Source organism: Aquila chrysaetos, chromosome 1 (assembly GCF_900496995.4).
Source record: "Aquila chrysaetos chrysaetos chromosome 1, bAquChr1.4, whole genome shotgun sequence".
Taxonomy (NCBI): Eukaryota; Metazoa; Chordata; class Aves; order Accipitriformes; family Accipitridae; genus Aquila; species Aquila chrysaetos.
In genome coordinates this window covers 6,476,800-6,495,295 of record NC_044004.1, presented here as the reverse complement: position 1 = coordinate 6,495,295, position 18,496 = coordinate 6,476,800, and the positions used below count along the sequence as shown (strand labels likewise).

General features: G+C 39.4%; 1 protein-coding gene across 1 annotated transcript in view; it reads right to left on the bottom strand.

The window, feature by feature from the left end:
* The window catches only part of POLR1A (RNA polymerase I subunit A), a 37,149-nt gene extending 18,695 nt beyond the window's left edge, over window positions 1–18,454 (bottom strand). Inside the window, exons 1-19 of the mRNA XM_030007444.1 lie at window positions 18,270–18,454; window positions 16,888–17,092; window positions 14,931–15,080; window positions 14,735–14,842; window positions 13,685–13,770; window positions 13,467–13,576; window positions 11,330–11,416; window positions 10,544–10,646; window positions 9,907–10,069; window positions 8,539–8,712; window positions 8,207–8,329; window positions 7,147–7,374; window positions 5,210–5,464; window positions 4,629–4,820; window positions 3,703–3,846; window positions 3,072–3,255; window positions 983–1,065; window positions 705–863; window positions 272–370 (exon numbers count right to left, since the gene is read on the bottom strand). Coding sequence (XP_029863304.1) covers window positions 272–370; window positions 705–863; window positions 983–1,065; window positions 3,072–3,255; window positions 3,703–3,846; window positions 4,629–4,820; window positions 5,210–5,464; window positions 7,147–7,374; window positions 8,207–8,329; window positions 8,539–8,712; window positions 9,907–10,069; window positions 10,544–10,646; window positions 11,330–11,416; window positions 13,467–13,576; window positions 13,685–13,770; window positions 14,735–14,842; window positions 14,931–15,080; window positions 16,888–17,092; window positions 18,270–18,346 — 2,730 coding nt within the window. The 5' untranslated portion in view covers window positions 18,347–18,454. The remainder of the gene's footprint in view (window positions 1–271; window positions 371–704; window positions 864–982; window positions 1,066–3,071; window positions 3,256–3,702; window positions 3,847–4,628; window positions 4,821–5,209; window positions 5,465–7,146; window positions 7,375–8,206; window positions 8,330–8,538; window positions 8,713–9,906; window positions 10,070–10,543; window positions 10,647–11,329; window positions 11,417–13,466; window positions 13,577–13,684; window positions 13,771–14,734; window positions 14,843–14,930; window positions 15,081–16,887; window positions 17,093–18,269) is intronic.
* Window positions 18,455–18,496: the final 42 nt, after the last annotated feature.

Genomic DNA, 18,496 nt, shown 5'->3' with positions numbered 1-18,496 from the left:
TTCCAAAAAGAAGGTCTGCTGTTTCTATAAATCCTAATGTACCAAGAACCGATTCAAAAATAGAAGGTTATAATAAACATTGACTGTCCTCCATCACCCACTGAGGTCTTTATTACATTCTCCTAAAATATTTTCATGCCAAAGGCCTTTATTCCCAAAGCCCAGAATAAAAATCTTGCTTTGGTACTAGATATCCACACAAGAGCTTCTCAATAGCTTACATTCTAGGACAAATCACATCAACACATGCAGCTATCCTAGCTACCATTACCTGCATTGTATTTACAGTAGACCCTTTGGCTCCTGACTGTACCATCAACTGCAAATTGTTCTCTGGAAAGCTCCTGTGGAGACCAAGGGGCATACAAACCTAAAGAGTTGTGATGGGGTGAAGGGAACAAAACAAAACCATTATTAATAAAATAATAAACCAAAGCAATTCCTGTTGAAAGCTTTAAGAAAGTGAAATGATGAGTCATCACAAGCACTCCTATTTATAATTTTAAAAGCATCTTGAATATTAAGCCATCTTCTCATTCAGGGAGGACAAGGTTGAGGTGACGAGGCAGTATGTGAAGCTCATGCTGGGGCCAGATGGAAAGCTTCAGCCTCCAGAAAAGTCATGCAACCCTCATCGATATTAAATTAACTTAATAAGAAAGTCTCCAAACAAGATTAGTATACACAGATGCCTCGATGCCAACCTTGTTAACTTCATTGTTGTAATTGTTTACTTCCTCCTTGAATTTCAGATCTACCATGTTAAAATCCCTCTGGTCTTTGCAGAGATGGGCATCCTGCCATTTCCCTTGGACCTCCTCACACGATGCTGTTTCTGGCAAATTAAGAGCAGCTCTAACAGCCTGAAAGTAAAACATGGACTTTTTAGGTGCTAAGCAGGCATGATTAAACAGGGCAGGATTTCAAAAATTTTTAATTGGGGTGGGGGGGTGGGAGTGGAACTTCTGCAAGACAGACTTACTTCAATACCATGCTGGCTTGACTTTTCAATGATTTTTTGTCTTTTGTGGTCTGCTTCAGGTTTAACCAAAATATCTTCAATCCCTGTTAAAGAGAGACAGGGCACATAATGATCTAAAAATGAAAAAGAATTGAGGAAGGAACCACATTTGGTGTCAGGGATTTTGAGAGCAAAGAGCTGGAAAAGGAAGTCACAATTAAAGAAATAGTAATTGTTAAAATCAGGCTAACTGCAGTTTGACAAGAAAAAAAAATTCTGAATGGCTTTTTGAGGGAGAAGGCATAGGCTGTCAAAAAACCCATGCAGCATCAACTAAGCTAAGCATTAAGGGTGCAAAATCAGCTCCCTAAGTTAAGAAGTCTTAACTTCAACAGTGTCTATAAAATCTTAATTGGTGCACCTGCACAAACAAATGTGTTACAGGCCAGCCACATCAAACTGTATTTTCTCTTCCATCCACTTCAAAGTTCCTATTAGCTGAACTTTGCAGAATCTGTCATTTCCTAGCTTCTTTAAAAAGGTAAACTAAAAATACAGACCATTGTGATGACAGAACCAGGAGAAAAACAGTTTAGAAGAAATCAAACGTTGGAACCCTAACTCCTTAAGCTATTTGTAAGGAGTCCTGTGAAAGTCACTACAGTGGTCGCTAAAATGGCTGGAGCACGTGATGGATGAAGACAGGCTGAAAGATGTGTTTGTCCTTCAAAGATACAAGGAAACAAAATTTTCTTCAAGAGGAAAAAAAATTTTGACAACATATATGATTAAATGCTGGCACAGGGACTCAGAGAGGTTGTACAATCACCATCCCTGGAGATATTCCCAACTTGACTGGATATTGCTCTGCGCAAGCTCACCTGGCAGGACTTGCTTTGAGCAGGGAGCTGTATTAGATCACCTCCAGAGGACTGTCCCAGGTTAAGTGTACAGCAGTTGTAGGGGGACAAGTGGGACACTTTACTAGTGAGTTGCACACACATTTAGAAGGCAAAGTAGCCTATGGCCCCGTCACATGTCCCTCTATTTTTACTCTTTTTCTCCAGCCCCGCTCTCCTTTTCCCATTCCATCCTTGTCTCTTCTACTTTATCTGCTACTCCTGAACCTTATTCATCTCACCCCAAAGTCTCATCTTGCTCAGTCCCGAATCGTCTCATCTTCACCAAATCCCAGACTTCTGCTCCAGTCTCACTTCTCTTTTTCTTATGTTTTAACTACCTGGTGATCCCAGGCTCATTATCTTTTCCTAACTAGTTTTTGCACCCTGTCTCTCTAGACATATTTTCTGTGTCTTACCATTAATTAATCGCCTTCCTCACCTCAACTGATGTCCCTCCCTTTTCCTTGGCTCACAGCAGTCTGTTGGTTCCTCACGACTGCTGTCTACCAGTTGACCGTGCCTACGTAACTCTAAGTGATCATATTTTGCCTTCAGACAAAGCCAATGTAAACCCTCCTGCTGCTACATACTGTAAGTATTTCAGTAGTACAAAAACATCTTGTAAAGCTCTACATTGTAATTTGAAATATTTCAACTATTGCAAGAAGAAAGAGTACAGTAAGGGTCAAATTTTTATTGCATGCCAAGTGCATTTTTTGTGTCACTTTGCAAAGCTGTAATGAAAGTCAAACGTTTACCAAAAGATTTACAATAGAATGAGATATGCAAGACTTATTAATAACCCCTCAAAGTTCTTCCACCTTGCTTTATCAGTTGTTCTGGTTTCTATGCAACAATTCTTTTTCAGAGAAGTAAAAATAACAAAGACTCATAGGATCTTTTGATCTAAACAAAATTTCAACACAAGACATTTAGACTGTGTACACTTTGACTAGGCAGGACAGAAGAGAGGACTTGATGGACATACTCAAGATTATACTTTCTCTTTATGGTTAGAAGGCCAGCTATGCATCAACCAGAACAAAAAAGACCAAAAATAGGCTGGCAAACAGCTATCCCACTCAAGGACAGTTTTGCAAAATTTTATTTACAGAACTCTTAGCATGTATTATGCCCAACAATGTCTGTTCTGTATCTTCGGAGGTGCTGCACTACAGCACTGGTGAATTAGTCCTTGTGTTACTCACCCATTGTAAATCCCCTGTACAGCTGCAGATAAGCAGTAAAGAGGCGTCCTAGACACGTTAGCACTTTCCCACTGGTTTCACCCCCATAGATTTCATAGCAACAGTGGACCAGGCCATAGGCAGAGCTGCCAAAGTGAGCTTTGTCCAAGACTCCACACATTAATTCCCCATTTCTGATAATAACCTGAAAAATAAAACACAGCTATTCACGAACACAGAAATTTTGATCTTGTTATGATCTCTACAGATTTTTCTGTGTAATCTACATGAATACAGGTTTAAGTTTAAAAAGCCCACATATTGGTGAAGAGTTAAATATGGTCAGGTTATCTATACTTCCAGAATTTATAGCAGAAATAAAACTTGTAACACCATCTGTATTTTTCCACCTATAAAGTCAAACAATGAAGACACACGGTCTAACAAAAACTGATGGAATCTGTATCAGTCAGGATCAGTACAGAGTTCTTCCTGACCCCCAGGGCTATCCTCTAATCTTGCAGTAACTGTTGCTGAATATCTGGTTTTAACCTTGTCATCTGCCTGCTTCCCCTTCCCATTCCTCTACTGTATACACAATTTTATTACAATACATCCCAGCCCAGCCTCCAGAGTTGCTGCCCCAGCATACCTGAGATTCACACATTGAATCAAGATTCAGACAACTGTTTGCAGGTCCCTTTACCCAGGCTCTTCCACCAATCTTGGCTTTCCCAGTCAAATTCAGTGGGATGTGGTTTTCTGGAATGATGTTTATTAACAATGTAGAAACAACCTATAAAGAAGCAGGAAGAGTGGCAGGAACTATTTATTTCCTGTATTCCCTTCTCAAGGTAAAGAATTTGGCATGAAGTAGAACAGCAACATACTATATGTATTTTCTTCCACTGACAGCAAACCTTTAAAAGCTCAGAAATCTGAAGTTTACAAGACAGGAATATCCTCTAGCCTTTGAAAGATCAATGAGCTGAGACACATAATTATTCAGAAACATATGGCACCAAAGATTTTTCCAATAATTATGTATCTATATATATATAAAAAAAAAGTTGTCTGTTGGGTTTTATAGGAAAAACTGGCAGAGAATTTCCCCTACTCTGCTATGAGACATAATATTTGGATTGAATGTTAAACTCTCTTAAATAGTAGAAAATGGAGCACTCACTTGGGCTTCCCAGGTATTACATCAACCTAATGATGGTCTCAACCGAAAAGTCAAATATTTACCTACAACCTTTATGTTCAGAGATTTAAAAGCACTGACTGGCATAACCTAGTTTACTATGATCAACAAATTCCTTCTCTGCTCCCATGCCTGTAAACTGCAGCATTATACTTCTATCTGCAACACTGTTCAGAGCAGCAAGTAGAAGTACTATTCTAATACTGTCATTTTAAATGAAAGACGAGTCTCATAGCTCAAACACACACCAACATCTATGTGGTGTTGATTAGATGATGGGATCTGGCTTTTCAGCAACCCTCAGCAGCACTGGTTTTAACATTAGCATTCTGCTTACTTTGGAACCACCAGCACTCTTTAACCCAATAAACTACCTGCTTTCCTGTCCATAACTGTTGTGGTTTCATAATGGCAGGAGGAAAGACTTTAATTCTTCCTTTTTTGTCTGTTAGTCCTCGGTAAACAAGCTCCATATATTGCTCTCTGGTGAAAAAGCAGCCCCGGATTGTCATGCTGACTCCAGAAATCATGTGATCCTGGATCAAGCCAGGAAGTGGCTTCCCATCCTAAAGAGATAACAACAAAAAAAAAAAAGGGGGGGGGGGGGCAGGGGTGTGGATAATTAGTCATGTGCTAGCAGCTTCCAAAATTATTCCAGCTGTATAAAAGAACTAAAGTCATTTGTAAAGAACTCATCAGCACAGCCCTCTGCTAAATCTCTTCTGGACATTGACATTAAAAGGAACGAGACTGTTTGGATGTGCTGGGCCTTCTTTAGATGAAGAGAACCACAAGTGGAGACAGAACAGAAACCAGGAATAAATTTCAAAACTAAATTAAAAAAAAAAAAAAAAAAAAAAATCTCATTCTCATCAGACAAACCCAAACAAACAAACACACAAAAAAATCAAAGTGGTTTTGCATAGGAATAAATTTATCTGACAGTTTTACTTACCTTTGGAACCAGATACTGTTCATCGGTAAAGGCTAAGGTGTAGGCTTCTGCTCTACCCAGCTCACTCTGTGGAAAATGGGCATTCATTTCATCACCATCAAAATCAGCATTGTAAGCCTTGCAGTTGGCATAGTGAAGCCTCAGCACTTTTTCTCCAGGCAGTATTCGGGCCCGGTGAGCTTGGATAGAGGGTCTATGAAGAGTGGGCTGGCGGTTCAGTAAAAGGACATCTCCATTTTTAATATGTCGACATACCTGCAAGAGAATTTCGGTTGCTGCCTATAAGGCATTTCCATGCATGCCTCTGAAAAGACTGCATCTTAAAATACACACACATCCAAAACATTTTCTTTCTAGTATTAATGTTCTGCGCAAAACTCTGTAAGAGAATCAAGACTATTTGCCCCTGAATGCCCTCTGCTCTCCACCAAACCACGCTCTAAGGCTGCATATCCTCCATTAACTCCCACAAACCACAGTGATCAACCCAAGTTCACAGCATGCAAGCCACGCTCTACCAATCTCTCCTCTCCCTTGGCAATATAGGGATCACAGACTGAAAAAGAAAGAAAATGATGCCATTTGTAAATGAGAAAATAAACTATTTATCCAAAGCCCACTGGGCTGAATTGATAATACCTATCACCATCCACCCAGCACCGGACATCCTAGAATAAGGTAATAATATGACCCAGTAGCTGAAGCAGAGGCCAGGGATCTCAGGGTTATAATTTCAAGGTTTGAGTACAGCACAGTATATTCTTATCTAGAACAGTCTTGCAAAACAGTCTCATTTTAATTTCTCTGTCAGTAACACCCATAAATCCATTTAAGTGATTATCAACAGTAGTATGATAAGCTGTTTGCACAGTCTAAATACTGTTATGTTTACCTCTGTGACAGGTTCTGAGAAGTGACATCACAGAAATACTCAGTCTTAAATATTAAATCTCTACCATGCCTCTATCAGAGACAGAGGTATACATAACAGACATTGTGAAGAGACTATTCATCACCAAAACTTTTGCCCTAACAGCTAAATAATAAGTTCTTAACTCTTGCAAGGGATGGAGATACAGTTATTAAGAAGTTTCAAAGGTTGATTAAGGTATAGCACAGAGAACTCAAACCCTCCAGCAGCTCCGAAGAAACAACTGACAAAAGCACTATGCATTTCACAAATGTTAACGTCTGTACAAACAGACGGATATCAGTGTGGTTGTTTCTTGTTTTGTCATCTGTAAAATGAGATGGTGATGGGAAGATGGATCCCAGGTTACAGCAGTCAGCACTAAAACACAGACCACTCCTCCTCTGGTCGGTGCCACTACCAGCACAGCTGACATAGAACAGAGGACTCTACTTCGTACATACTCACGGGCACCCCACTCCTGGAAGACATATCACATCAACTGCTTGTGTTGTACCTATTCTACAAATATACTGAATTTCGGTCTTCAGAACTACCACCAAAAAAACGCTCCAAATACAGAACCTATTTAATATTTCAAAAGGAGAGGAAATGAGATAGAATTTGCTGAGAAGGATGGGGAGGCAGGGGGACATAAAAGCATAAAATGAAAGCAATATTTTATCTTCCATACTTCTAAGACTTCCCAAGAATAGTCAGCTGCAAAAGAGAGACTACTCTGCATCTTGGCATGATGAATGCCATACACTGCATATTAATAGAAGAGTAAAATTCAGGATGGAAAAATGGTTTTTAGAATTTGAAAAATTATCAAGCTCTTTTTTTCCCACACACCCTCCAACTTTTTCTTAGCCACCTACTAAAAGACAAGATAACCCTGCCCTGGGAGTCTTTGTGAGTGGAATCACTAGCAAGGACAGTATTATTAGTAGTAGTATTAGTAGTAGTATTTTAAAAAAAACACCACAAGGTAGGAGGGCTCCGACAAGCCCTTTGTTGTACTCACAATCTTCAGTCCTGACTGGGGTGCGCCTGAAGAAGGAGTGAGGAGTTGCTTAGCTATGGCTTCCCTCTGGGTCAAGCTGCTCGCACTCAACACTGTACGAGATCCATCTTCATTAATGACCATGGAGGCCCCAGGGTGAACCTTTGGGCCATTTATGACAGCCTGCCTCAGCTCTTTGACATTCCAGGGAGTGACTGGCTGAGGATAAGTCAGTTTGGTAGCAAATACCTAGACAGGAGGGAGAAGAGTCGAGAAATAACAAGTTGTTCAACTTTGGCTTAAAACAGTACTAAGTCACTGGGAAAATAGTGTCAAATATTAACCCACACAATGTAAACATAAATTACTTAAAGCTCTTGGTTGCATGTCCTTCTCCATCTACTGTCATGCCAAATAAATACATTTCTGTTTCAAAATCCTCTACCATAAGAATAGAAATGATATCCTTTTTACAATTTTCTACTGCAGTAGAAAAGGAAAACTCAATCAGCTATTAAAAAAAGAAAGCATGACTTTAGATTCTGCAAACAAACCAACAAATACAGAGAAAAAGTACATTATCGCCAGGTCCACTATTTGCAGATTGGCAAGCAGAAAAGATGATATAATGAAAAGCTCAAATTCAGGCTTGGTGTCATCTCTGTGTGGTTAAAAATCATTAGGGACGAATGAAGTTGGTGAAGTTATTATGGCCTTTTCTTAAAGGCTGCCATAGCTGTACAAGATAGACTGTACAAAGACCACACGAGAAACAGGATCTACTTATAAAATTTGCTCCATTTCATAATCCCAGAAAGCAAGTACACCTTTTTCTTTTTTTTTTTAATCCTCTTTCCCAGATGTGGTGTTCAGTATAACGGTAAGAATTTCCTGCTCTTCAATGCTCCTTCTTTATTAACACACAGTAGTAACATACAGCTATGACACACTGGGGAGGAAAGAGTCCAGATGAGTCAGAAAATCTCTACATTTTAAACTACTTGCTATGTAGCTGAAAGTGTTACAGTGTAGTTCAGTCCCCAGCTGCACCAAAAAGACACACTCCTTTATTTATTCTTACCATAGGAATGCCGATCTCATTGGTACCAATGTACATATCGGGGCAAATGACTGATCGAGCAGCAAAATCCACACGCTTTCCCATCATGTGCTTGCGGAACAGTCCTTCTTTTTTTTCTAATAGCTTTGAAAAGAGAAGTTAACTTAATGATTAAAATGTGAAAGCATGCAACATCAGACAGATTCACTAGGTATTACAGTGATGAGTATCATGAAAATGCCTACATACTAATCACAAATATTTCACTTTTTTCTTATTCCATCAACTTCTCTTGTTTTACCTGTCTGTGACACACAAAGTCCAGAGTATCTAAGATTCTGCCTGCTACCCACCTGACGAATACCAGGGTATTTTTCTGTCATTAGTTTGTCCATGTCACTATCAAATACAATGTTAACATGGCTCTGAAGACGAATCCAAGCGTTGTATAGCTTATCTGCAAGGGTCTGTCCTGGAATCATTGTCAGGACAGAATGGTCCAGAGGTTCATTATTCTCTCCTGTCTCCTACAGAAACAGAAATTAGAAACGTGGACTTAACAAAAAATACCTTTTATTTACTAGGCTGAAATTATAGTATTAAATAGCAAATGAAACATTGGCCACTATTTTGCACCTCATTCAAGACACTTTTTTTTTAGGGAAAAAAAAGCATTAACAATGTAAAGTTAACTTTTGAATTATTACAACCAAGTGTCTCAGAGAAGTCTGCTGTCAAGCTTTAGAAACTGACTTGGATGGGAGATCTCCAAACACCACAGCTACATATACCAGTGGGATTTTAAAAGATGATTGCTAATTAATCATCTCCTGGTAAGTGACAGTCCTCTTTCCAAATTAGATGTTACTGATTAGTCGGTCTGTGCTACAAATCACTGTGCTATCAGAAAGTCCTATTCTTAGATAAAAATAATGTAAATCCAAGAGCTTTTATCACCTACATCACTTTATTTTCACAGTCTAAAAGTCGGTATAGCAGTCACATCTGAAATGCATTAACCTTCTGTCAAATGTTTTAAGAACATATCTCCACCTAGTGGCTAAATTCTGAGTAACTAAAAATATTTTCAAAATGTTTTACACTTCAGATGTAAATCAAGGTCAGCTGAAACTAAGTCCAGTATCAAAGAACCCTCAATAATGCAATTCATGAACAAATATGAAAAGAGACATGGTGACATGCATTATTATTTACCACTATGTGATCATGTGAACTGGTCAGTAGCAAACAAGCTTTGTTACTAATTAATGTTATTTGTGAATTTTTTGGTTCTATTTAGACATCAATGGTCAAAAATAACCACGATCACAATTGACTCTACTAGACTTTGAAGGTAAAGTGGCTTTTTTCCCCCCATCATTTTTCATTCGATGAGATGCTGGAAAAGTTTTATTGTGAACTGTTTGTGGTTCCTCCAGTAACAGGAGCCCATTACATCTCATATACAGTAATCTAATACAAAAACCATGACTAAAGGAGTCTGCATGAAATGTTTTTCCCTTTGCACCAAGTGGGTGAGCAGAAAGAGGCATGAGAGGAAAAAAAAAAAAAAAAAAAAAAAGCTATGGAGAACATCTCCAATGGCACATACTCCATTTTGCCCAGGCAAAAACTGTTATTGGAACAGTTTAAACAGGAGCCCACCTGAGTTCAACTCACATATCCAGAAAGCAAAGAATAAAGTAATGAGCAATTCTTACTGTTTGGGTTTCTTCTTCTGTGATTTTTATTGGCTGACATTGTTCTTTTGCCATGAGAACCAAGAGCTTCCGTATCATTTTGGCATCTTTCATGACAGCCTGCAAGTTCACAGTCTGACCATTTGTAAACAGTCGGTCTCCAACACGATTTATGGGACGATACCTAGAGCAGATAAAAATTACTTTAGAATATTAAAGCCACGGAAAAGTAGCATGGTAAACCTCAAACATTCTAAGCTAAGTCCTCAACGCATGAAAAATAATCCCTATAAACTAACTGTAAGCATTTAAAAATTCATATATTATACTGGGCTAGTCATAAAAGAGGAATGATTCCTTAACAAAAAATTCTACCAGTACTATACGATTATAATATTCCATAATAATTTAAAATACGAATACTAAAATATGTTTTTTAAATAATTAGTATTTTAGTCCTTTAACAAACTTATTTGAAGTTACAATAAAACTTACCATCAGTTACTGCTGTGATTTTTATTATTTTTTTTTTTTTAACACTCCACTGACACTTCAGCAGACCAGTGTCTGTACTATAGGTGTTTGCATCTCCAACTCCTGCAAAAAGTATGTGCTAAACCCCATGATTTCTACAAAAGTTTTTTGGGGGAAGTTTTACCTTGAAGGTGGAACCACAAGTAGATCTAAAAAAAACATGTCTGGACTGAATCCCGAACTCTCATGGGGATCCATCCCAGGGAAGAGATAACGCAAAAAGAAACCTAAAAATATACAATAGAAAAGATAAACTCATTATCACTGCTATTGTTTGGGTATCCAAACCCCCAGATGCATTTGGGCAATCAAGTTGAAATAATCTGCTAAGTTAAACACTAGCAAGCGTGTTTAAAATAAAAACATTTAGGCATACTTTAGAAAGAATTGCCATTGTTCTTTTTGGTCATATACATGATTTTTTAGAAACTACTCTGAACAGAAATATAGACTATAGCAAAAGAAAAAAGCAAAACAGCAGGAAGAAACAGTTTCCAGCTACTAGCTGTGACTGATACATGAATCTGCTTTGGTTTTTCCTGGCAACTTGAGACGGATTCAGAGTACAGGGAACTCAAAAGAAGAGACCGCTAAATACATTCTCAGTCTTTAACCAATGTAATTGTGGGGAATATTAGGTGCGGCACCATACAAACATCAAATTCTCTGTAAACAACAATCGTGATTTGTGGGGAGCCACAATTTGAGAATAGTTGATCAAACTATTCATTGAATCCAGCTCTCTGCCTTCACTAGCTACCGGTCCTCCTGTCACAAAATCTATCTTGCAGCCAGAAGCCCTTAAGGCAAAAGGCAAAGATTTGGCAAGGAGTTCATACAGGAACAGTTGCAACCTTTGTCCCCTAAGTGATACAGAAAACAAAGTAATGTTGCTCTTAACAACCATTACCTTCATTCTTCCACAGAGCCAGGATGTATTCCTTGGCAGTCATCGGTGTCAGGTATCCTCTCTTCCCTAACTGGCTTTCATCAATAGCTGGAAAATAAATAAATAAATAAATAAAAACAATAATAATTTAAAAATTATTTAAAAAAAAAAAAAAATCACAAGAGATTATGTTGAAAGTTGGGTTTTTTGCTTACAATGCTAAGTTCTTCCAGCTCAGAGAAGGAATGGAAATACTGGCTAACATCTACATTTGAATTATCATTGAAATGTTTGCTTTGGGAATATGAAACTAACTAAAGAAAGAGCCTTCCCAGTATGAAAAAATAAGCCATTTTGGTGATTAATGGATATCAATATAAGTAATTGAAACAAAACTCAACTTTAACATAAAGTGTATGCTTTATTTGATTAATGGTGAGCTGGACCCCTTCTTCAAATGATCTCATCCACTGACCAAAACACAAATCAAGAGCCAACCTGCAGCTGGAGAACACAGAAGTGGGATTCAAGTATTACTAGCGAGATCAAAGTTCCCATGAAATACCCAACTGGATGAGACAATAGCAACAGTCAGCAATCCATCTATATTATACGTTAGAGTCTGGGCTAGCTGTATTTCAGCAGGGAAGGAAAACACGTGGTTTTGCTACTGAAAAGCAGAAAGATCATTTTTTAAAACAAACAAACAAACCCCCTGAGATTTTAGGTCTCAATTCCCACTTCTCTTGCAGGTCAGCCCCTTGTGTCCCAGGGAAGCCAGAGTACATGACTTGATGAAAAGCAATTCTCCCAAGACCTCAGGTAAAGTTTCCTACTCTTCTTTTGGCTAAGGTCCAGAAATCCAGATTTTTCCACACTGAAACTTCAATTCCCCCTTCCTTCACATAAAAAACCCTTCCATCCCTTAAACACAAATGCATCAATGCCAAAGTTAAAAGTACTCCCTCCAAGATCCAATACAATGAGCAACTGTGACACAAGCTAGGCAGAATGTACATAACTGTATAGCCCATCCCATTTCAGAAGGGGTAATACTTCACTGTAATGAAAGTCATCAAGCGGTGTTACAGCCTTGGTCTTTGAACACTGAGAGGAGGAATGTATTTCTTACTCATACTTTAGCTGTGAATGTTAACAGAGACTGCGAGAATATGGCTAGTTTTGAAGCTTTTTGTGGGAAGGCAAGGTATTCTAAATCTGGCAACTCATCAGACCTTCCAGATCAAGTATTTTCTTCACTAGCACAACAAAACACATTCCCAGACTTCGAACAGTCCTAAAGGGGCTCAAATAAAAAGCCCAGAGTAGTACCCTACAATTTAATGGAGTGAAATCACAATTGTCACTCAAAAGTAGTAACGCTGGGATATGCAAACTTTCCTGCCTTTGTTGAATGTGTTATGGATAGGATGCTAAATGTGTTATGGATAGGATGTTAAAGCAGAGATCTGACCTTTCTGCTTTAAAACCCGTCACTGATGTTGTGCTTCTTCAGTCACAACTCCAGAGATTTAATCTAGTATTTAAACCACAGACCAGCAAATGGAAAAAGCTCTCTATATAAATCTTTTCTAAGGGTTAAATAACCCACAAATCCGTTTTGATTCTACCTGGTTGTGTAAAGGATCAAGGATACAACAAGAGCAAAAACTAAGTTTAAAGTGATCCAAACACTAGGTTAATTAAGACTGGAAAGTACCACCTACTTTCTTTTCTGTCCTTTCCTCTTTAAGAGGAAATTCTTCCATAAGACTTAGGATTACCTGATTTTCATTCTGAAGTAAGGTTGGTCATTTTCCCCCTAGTTGATTTTTTATCTAGTCTCTCTATTTTAAAAATCTAGCAGAAAATCATCTAGCTGCCAAAAATGAAACTCCCAAAACCACATTAGAGTTGACATAGATTGTGCTTTTGTACTTCTTTTCCTGACATACAGGCACTCAAAGCTGCAAAAGCACAGAAGGCTTGCAAATAGAGAAATTTAATGTAGTTGGGTACTCCACTAGTGCTGAGCTTATTGTTTTATTTAAATTTTTTACAAACGAGTCACAAGTGCATAGTCACTGCTAGGAATCTGTGCACCTTAAATACAGGAAAATAAATGCAAACGTATTTGAGTAGAAGACAAAAATTTTACCTGCTGGCTCATCCAGAATGCCTTCCTCCCCTGATTTATGGTACACTGTAGAAGGATAGGTTACTGTCAGCTTGCTGTTATGCTCCTTTCGCACTAGTGATCTCCTAGATCTTAAAGGAAAAAAAAGAAAACCAGGAAAGGCAGATAAAAGTTAATACAAATGCTCACAAAATTTAACTTTACACCAGCTATTTACTTCCTGATGTAGTTAAACTTACTTGCAGTTTGGGCATTTCTTTGAACTCATATGTGCTTTCCAGAACTGTGCTATCAGTTTATTTCTACACTCGCATACATTTTTGACCTGATAAAGAAAAGAAGAAAAAAAAAAAAAAGTAAAAATAATGAAAATCATAAAACTAAATTAAAAACATTTGATATGAAGAATTCATTAAACACTACACAATTAACTTTAACCATCAACACAAACATTATTAGTATCAATGCACACACATCCTTGTATTGATTTAATTCATGCCTTGATCCCTAGTGTTCTACCATCATCCTCCCGTATTTGCTGGAAACATACACCCCCTCGATGCTCACTACCCTCCTTTTTAAATTTATTTCATAAATAGTTTTCACTTTTCAAGTCAGTACTGAATTTTAAAGCTTTTCTCTAATGATTTAAGAAGGTAGAAGACTGATAAAAATCACCTTTTTTTGACTGCTCATGAATGTATGATTTACAAAGTGCTCAAGGTTAGTTTTGAAACAAGTGATTAAGGAATTAAACTTGGCTTATAAACAAATCTGCTCTAAGATGTTAGACCTTTAAATATCTTCTTCACTAATATTTTCCTTTAGCTAACAAAGTACATTAAACTGCATTTAAATGGAAATAAGAATTCAATTACATAACTCTAAAAATTTCACTGTAAGTAAATCTGCAAATTTGCTGTATGCACGAGTTCTCAAAAATGTTCTGCAGCTCAAAACAGCTGGAGCGTCATACAGAGAAGTATCAACATCTGTAGGTAATGTACTGACAGCCGTATGAGATTATTTTTATATGACATTTACACCATCAAAACATTTCCTTACACAAAGTGTATTTTCCAGAAACCTAACAGTTATACTGATAGGAAATAAAATCTTTTTAAGCTTAATTTCAGACATTTCACCCAGAAAGCCCTCTAAATATAAAAGAGTTCAGAACTCCAGAACAAAATCTAGAGTCTACATAGTCAAAGATAGTCTTCTTCTGCACATTACTATTTTAAGAGGACAAAACCTGAGATCCCAGGAGAAGCACTGATTGTACTTACATTTGAACACTGATCTTTTACTTGATAATTTCCTAATATTTCCTGAACATGGTGATTTAACTCTTCTTCAATTTCTGAGCCTGTTGCATCTGCACATTGCTCTAAAAACTAAGAGACAGAATAAAAGAAATTGGGACAGCTCTATAGTTGCAGGACTATCAACTCAAAAAGGACTGGAGAAATACACAGTACTTGCCCTGTTCAGAATGACTTCAAGATCATGGACGGCATGTAGCAACCCTTTCTCCAGAACCTTCAGCTGACTTAGCAGTAAGTGAACCACAGCTCGAGCACATGTCAGCGTGTGACAATTTAAACAAGAACCCCGAATTAGAAGGTATAATTTCTGGAAAAAAAAGGCAAAAAAAAAAGTTATCCTGGTAGATTTACTAGCTTGCACAGTAAGCAAGTAGATAGATTTGTTTGAACTTAAAGAAAGTGCTACTATAATTGAGAAATTAGACTAATCGTTAAATTTAATCATAAAGAATAGGACTGAAAAAAATTCTTTCAACCACACAAATTCATATGCAAAGCATGATCTGTAGACAAACTATCTGCAGGCTGTCTACATAACAGATACAGGAAAAGGCTGTCATATCTACAGCAACTCTGGGACCAAGGCTGCTCTTACATAGCACTGTGATTACAGCTTCTAACAGCTTGTCCCATGAAGGACAATATGGTACCCAAAACTCCACACTAGTAAAATGAACAGTTCTGGTCACAAGTACTAGCAGTGTCCCTCAAGATTCTTCATCCAACCACATTCTTCTCAAACTTCGGGAAAATATCAGTGGTTTTTATTATTCAGTGTATCTCTGCACACAATTTGCTCTAGCTGCACAGAGCACGAGTGTCCTGAAGGCTAGGAATTACTGCTGCATGATTGTATTCCTTGGTCAAACACAAGTATTTTACTTCAACGCTAGGACAAGACTAGAAGTGGGATGGACCTCATCTAACTTCAGTCATCTGAAAGTGAGGTTTTTAGTCTCAATTAATAGCCTATGCAGGAGCCAGCTACTGTAAATGGGGAGATCGGCACCTCAGGAGGGAAATTCATCCCAGCTCAGGTTCCTGTTACAGGCTAGATGACTCTTCCTCTGCAAATAGCCCAAATTCTCAGACTCCAGAACGAGCTAAAAACTACGATCAGATTATGCATCTAACTTTCAGAAGACCAAAATAAGGCAAATCCTACCCTTACAGCCAGGAATCCTTTTATATTTAAAAGATGACTCTTTGAAAAAACACCCACATGAAGCACTTTGGAGAAATGTGCAGTTTTACCATCACCAGCAGCTTTCAAAACAAGCTTGTAACACCTGCCCTGACAGATGCACACCAAGTCAAATCTCTGCTCTACATTAGGTATCCTACATATCACATAAATGCAACAGTTGTAAAGCTATGAGAAGCACATGTGTCTGACTTCCAGAGGCAAGAAATCTTCTCGGAAGGCTTTTTTTTTTTTTTTTTTTTTTTTTTTAAATTAAAAAGACTGATGGATTTCTATATAACTTAGCATTTTTCAACGCTCTGCTGCCACCAAACTTGCAACACTATATTATTCCATATATTTGGCACATATGTGATGTCACTCAGCATCTTACTAGATAGGTTGTTGTGTTCTATCCACATTAATCCAGGTTTCTAGAATAAATTATTCTGGAATAAGAGGGCCTACTAGGCAGAATGGACAACACAGCTTTTCGGAGCAAAACCAAGGCCTGAAACTCCAGGAAGCACTTGGAGATCCTCAGGCAAAAGTAGGTAGCTGTTCATGTAAGTTTATACTAGTTTTTTAAAGGAAATAACTAATAATTTTTACTGTGCCATCCATTTAATTAAGGCATGAGACCCTACAGTCAGTTATATAATTCAGTGATCAACGTTCCCCCTCTCTTCTTTGTCAATATTGAGCAAAGTATTAGTTACAACAAAATGTGTATTCTGTAGAAGTCTGAGTCCATCTGTATTGAACTATCATGACACAACAAACTTTTTCTACTACACTTGCTGTTATTACACTTAAACTTAGAGAGAAAACAGATGTCGGCACCTTTCCTATTTTCAAAGGCTACAAACTGTGTGACAGCTTGAGCACCATCACCCATTTCACCAGCAAGACAATAACTAAGCATACATACATCAAAAAACAGAGGGTTGTAGACAGTCAGAGGCAGTTCTATATGGCCAAAATGACCAGGGCAGTTGCTGAAGTTCTGTATGCAAGTTGCACACACTTCTTTGGAGTCTGGAGGTCCCAAAGCCAAGTCGTACAGTCCATTAATGGCTGGATTCCCTGTATTATCCAAATACTGAGGATTTGTTATGGGTTTTACACTCAGTTTCCTGAAGTTGAAAGAAAAGAACAAAAATCAGTGGCAGCAAACAGCCACATGGTATGCACTTGAATGGTACAACTAGCACTGACATTTAGTATCTGTACTATTTTTTTTATTGATTAAAACATCTTTTTGAAGGTACTTTGTGCATGCAATGGGAATTTCTGTATCATTGATTTCATTGTCTGCGTGCAATCATTCATATCACAGCAAATATTTCTTACATCTTTAGCCATTCTATTAAGAAGTCAAGTACTTTTGTCTGTGTGTCCTCTCAAGCAGTGGGAGAGGTATAAAACCAACACAAACACCTAGACAATGACAGCTGCACGTCCTTGACTACACGCAGTGCTAACATCACAACAACGCTAAAGAAATGCTGACAGCTCTCTAGAACTCCAGGAGAAGTTCTACCTGCTGGAAAAAGCCACACAAAACCCTCTGCAACAAAGATACACTGGTGATAAAATATCTGAACGTTTTCTCCACACTGAAACCAGAAAAGTCTCTTCTGTGCCGCACACTCAGGATCAGATCCCAGGCCACGTTTCCAGGATTCTGCCCACCAAGGAACATGCCCAACCTTACCAGCACAGGGCTTCTCCAGGCTCTGACAGGCTCTGCTGGCGCTGAGGTGCAAGGGGTGGGGGGAAGCCAACACCCCCCCCTCAGGGGAGGCCCCTCAAGAGAGGCACAACCTTCGCCCTCACAACGTGAGTTTATGCCGCACCCTGTGCCTCTGCCCCTGGCAGCACATGGCCATGCTCCCCCCGACTCCATCGCCAGCGAGGGGCTCTCCTGAGAGGACCGGGGCCGCCTCCCTCCCTCCTCACAGACCCTTTCCCCCCGCCTCCCTCAGTCGCACACAAGGAATCACCCCCCGCTCCCACAGCCCTTCCCCAACCTCCTCCAAGACCTCCAGCGGCCCCAGGCCACGCAATGGGTCTGACAGCCCCACAGAGAGTCCGGCAGCCCCCCAACGCTCAACGACCGGAGGGCATTCAGTTGCCGCCATCCCAGCAGCTGGTGAGGCCCACGGCGCAGCCGGACTACATTTCCCAGCAGGCGGCGCGCCTACAGCCCGCCGAGGACTGCCGGCGTTCTGGCGCAGGGCACGCCGGGAGTTGTAGTCCTCAACAACAGCCCGAAGGGAGGAGAACCCACCGCCTGCCATGCATCCTCACCTGATCTCCTCGGCCGTGTACATCCCGAAGGAGACCCCAACCAGCCGCCGCCACGGCACCACCTTCGGCGGCCTCATGGTGAACAAGCGAGTCTGCCCCGACCGACACTTCGACCCTCTCTGCAGCCGGAGCTGCCGCGCCGCGGGCAGCACCACGCGGTCCCGGCGGCGGGGGGCAGGCGGGGCCGGGCGGTACCACTGCCGCGGAGGGGCGGCCCCCCCCACCCA